A 3,599-nucleotide genomic window follows, 5' to 3' on the forward strand; every position below is an offset into this window, starting at 1 on the left:
ATTCAAATTCGTGTTTATGTCGGAAGTAAAAAAACGACATCGTGTCGTGTCATGTTCGTTTTTAAAATCCAACACAAAATTGACAAAGTATTAACATGTATTTATTGTGTTTTTATGAGTAAATATGAATTAAATTAAGTAATTGTTAATTTATGCTATCTTTGTTGTGTTTTACTTGTATCATTTTCGTGTTAATTAAAAATTACTAGTATCTTTTCATGTCGTACTCGTGTTATATAAAAAAAACCACCATGTGTCTTGTCATATAAAAACACAATGCGACTTTCCGAATCGACACCCTTACAATTTAGTTCCAAGTTCCCTACTTCTCTCCCTCAGAATACATAATCTATTATTTTTTTTAATCGACTATTTTAAATCCAAAAACCAAGAAATGGAATTATGGAATGTAACTATTGATAAGAAAATGAACTCCTACACAGATTTGGGCTCAACGCTAACCCATTTTCCATTAGATTTTGGCCCGGTCCAAGTTTTCTGATCAAAGCTCGGCCCAAAGTTACAAGATAACCGACCCCGGTTCAACGGTTTAGATAAGAGTTTAGGGCACAGGTAATATAAATACAGAAAACTCCACAGCCATACGGTTTTAGGGCTTAAACGAAGAAAATTGAAGCCGGAGAAGAGGGCTCTTCATTAGGAAGGAGCTGTACTGTCTTATCCAAATCGTCCAACAAACAAAAGGTAACCGTTGATGATTTAATCTCGAATATCTGACAAGTAAGCGCTGATTACTGATTTATATTGTTTTCATTCAACTTAATAGATTCAATCCTCTAAATTATTTGTCTTTCGGTTTGTTTTGGCAACAATTAGTCGTTGATTTTCCCTTTGTTTGTGGTTTGTTTCTAATTTTTTTATTTTGGTGTATGAGATAACCGAAAACCCTAGTTTTTGCGGTTATGCTGTATGTAATTATAAATTCGAGGAATGTAATTCTGATGTTTCATTACTCGTGCTGATCGTATCTGTACATATCTATACTAATTACAAAGTTCATTAGCTGCAATTTTTACTCTATGTAAAAGTTAAAAGACTCAATTTTTTGTCGATGTATATGTTTGCTCCTAAGATTTATCAACAATCAATTACTTGCTGTGTGCTTTACCTAACATTTATCTATTCTTTGACCATTGTATAGTTGTTGAGAAAACCCTAGATTTTATGGTGCTTGTGTAAATCTGGTGATTTGGAGATGCTTTATCTAATTCTTCGCTATCCTTAAATGGATAATATCTTCTTGTGGGGTTTTTTGAATCCCGACTTGTTCTAGTTTGTGCTTAATGTCTGTAAATGTTTCTTCTTTGAAGGATGGATCGTTATCAGAAGGTGGAGAAGCCTAGAGCAGAGCAACCAATTGATGAGAATGAGATCCGAATTACTAGCCAGGGAAGGATGCGAAGCTATATCACCTATGCAATGACATTGCTTCAGGTAAACTCTTCATGAATGTTAAACTCACAGCATCTGGTAGTTCACTAATACCTTCATCTTTTTTCAAGTTTTATAAACTATGGTGTATGTAAATAGTACTTACTATGAACTTAAATCTTTCTATTTATTTGCTTTCCAGGAAAAAGGTTCATCAGAGATTGTATTCAAAGCAATGGGAAGAGCCATCAACAAGACTGTTACTATTGTGGAATTGATAAAGGTTTGCTCTTTTTTATCTACACACTTATATTACATTCTCCAAATTTTTACTATTTATCACAATCTTCTTTCATCATATATGTTTAGAGGCGAATTGTTGGGCTTCATCAAAATACATCCATTGGATCCACAGACATAACTGACACCTGGGAACCCTTAGAGGAAGGATTACTTCCGTAAGACAACATTCAAACTTCTTAAAAAACACACCTCCAATATTCCACTTCTCCACATTTCATAAATTTCTCAACTTTTTATTTTTATTTTTCTTGCAGCCTTGAGACAACAAGGCACGTTTCAATGATCACTATAACTCTCTCCAAGAAGGAGTTGAATACATCATCTATTGGGTGAGTTAGTTAACAATTCATTTTTCTTTTTTCTTTTTGCATTATCATTTTTTTATAAATTATTCCTTAAAATTTACTTGGTTAACCTATTTTCAGGTACCAACCACCATTGCCAGCTGACCAGGTCAAGGTGGCGACTGAATTTGAATATGATGGAGGTATAAATTTATAATATATTAAATTTTAAATACTCTACACATGTCATAAATTTGTCAACTTTTTAGAAATTTTATATTTTGATTCTTTTTATTTTTTTAGAAGGATCACCAACTGCAAGGGGCAGAGGTCGTGGTGGAAGGGGAAGAGGGCGTTCTAGACCTGCACCAGGTATTATGTGTAAAAAATAAATAATATATATTTTTTTTAAAATTATTGTTAAAAGATTTTAAAGTAAATTGCTATTTCTTGTTTTTGTTATATGATAAAAGGAAATGGTTACGGACCAGATGAGTATGATGATGGGGGTTGGGATGGTCCCGGTGGGTATCCTCCCAGGGGGAGAGGAAGGGGAAGGGGACGTGGGTTCCGTGGGCGTGGAAGGGGAAATTACAATAATGCCCCTTACATGGACACTCAACAGGAAGTAGGAGGTTACAACAACCAAGAGTCTCCAAGGGGTAGGGGTCGTAATTTCCGTGGGCGTGGAAGGGGTGGCTACAACAATGGCCCTTACATGGAAAACAACCAACAAGATTTTGGTGGGTACAACAATCAAGAGTCTCCCAGGGGTAGAGGACGTAATTTCCGTGGTCGTGGAAGGGGTGGTGGTTACAATAATAATAATAATGATTTTAATAATAATAATAATAATAATGCTTATATGGATAATCAACAAGATGTTGGAGGCTATAATCAAGAATTTCGAGGTATGTTAAAAAGTTGACAAAATTTACCCTTTCTGTCCCTGAGTTTTGTTAAAGTTTTCAGTTTTGGTCCTAAATTGAAAAATCTAATGAAACTTGGGGACTAAAAATGTAAATTACTATGGTTGATTAATATATTTGGATGGAATAGGGCGTGGTCGTGGGAGGGGGACACGTGGCAGGGGACGTGGGTTCAGGTCAACCAGGCCAAATCAAGGTGCAGGTGTTGGTGGTGGTGATTAAAAAAAAGGTGGCTATGTTTTTTTTTTATCATGAGTGTTTGGATGATGATGCCTGGCATTTCTATGTTTGGTTTTTGAATTTTTTTTTTTATTAAAAGTTTGGGATAATTTGACTTAGGAAATGAGTTTGTACCAAAAGTGTAGACTAAGTTTTAGTACTTTTTTTTATTGTTATTTGATTTTTTCAATTTTTATTGTAATTTTTGTTCTTGATTTTTGGCTGTAGGATTTATAGTTCATGTGTTTGATTTTCTAGTATTGCAACCATGCAATTTAGACTCTTGATTCGCCAAATACTATTTTTAAGCTCACATAATCTAAAAATAACACAAGTAGTTGATTATGTGATTTCAAATTTAATCGTTTTTACTACCTTAGATAGAAGGTAACGAGTTTTAAACTTAAATTTTAAAAGGTTTAAGAAATCACCAAATATTGAGTTATAAAAACAACAAAAACAATATATTATG

At 33.8% G+C, this 3,599-nt stretch overlaps 1 protein-coding gene across 1 annotated transcript; it reads left to right on the forward strand.

Annotated features, from left to right (window-relative positions):
• Nucleotides 1–566: 566 nt before the first annotated feature.
• LOC145132956 (uncharacterized) lies at nt 567–3,342 on the forward strand. Its single transcript, XM_079067913.1, has 9 exons — nt 567–705; nt 1,332–1,455; nt 1,595–1,675; nt 1,762–1,850; nt 1,950–2,024; nt 2,121–2,182; nt 2,283–2,351; nt 2,453–2,890; nt 3,039–3,342. The coding sequence occupies exons 2-9, from the start codon at nt 1,333–1,335 to the stop codon at nt 3,128–3,130; spliced, it is 1,029 nt and encodes a 342-aa protein (XP_078924039.1). The 5' UTR covers nt 567–705; nt 1,332; the 3' UTR covers nt 3,131–3,342.
• The last annotated feature ends 257 nt before the right edge of the window (nt 3,343–3,599 follow it).

The sequence above is a fragment of the Lactuca virosa genome, chromosome 8, assembly GCF_052849685.1.
Source record: "Lactuca virosa cultivar CGN04683 chromosome 8, Lactuca_virosa_CGN04683_v6, whole genome shotgun sequence".
Lineage (NCBI taxonomy): Eukaryota > Viridiplantae > Streptophyta > Magnoliopsida > Asterales > Asteraceae > Lactuca > Lactuca virosa.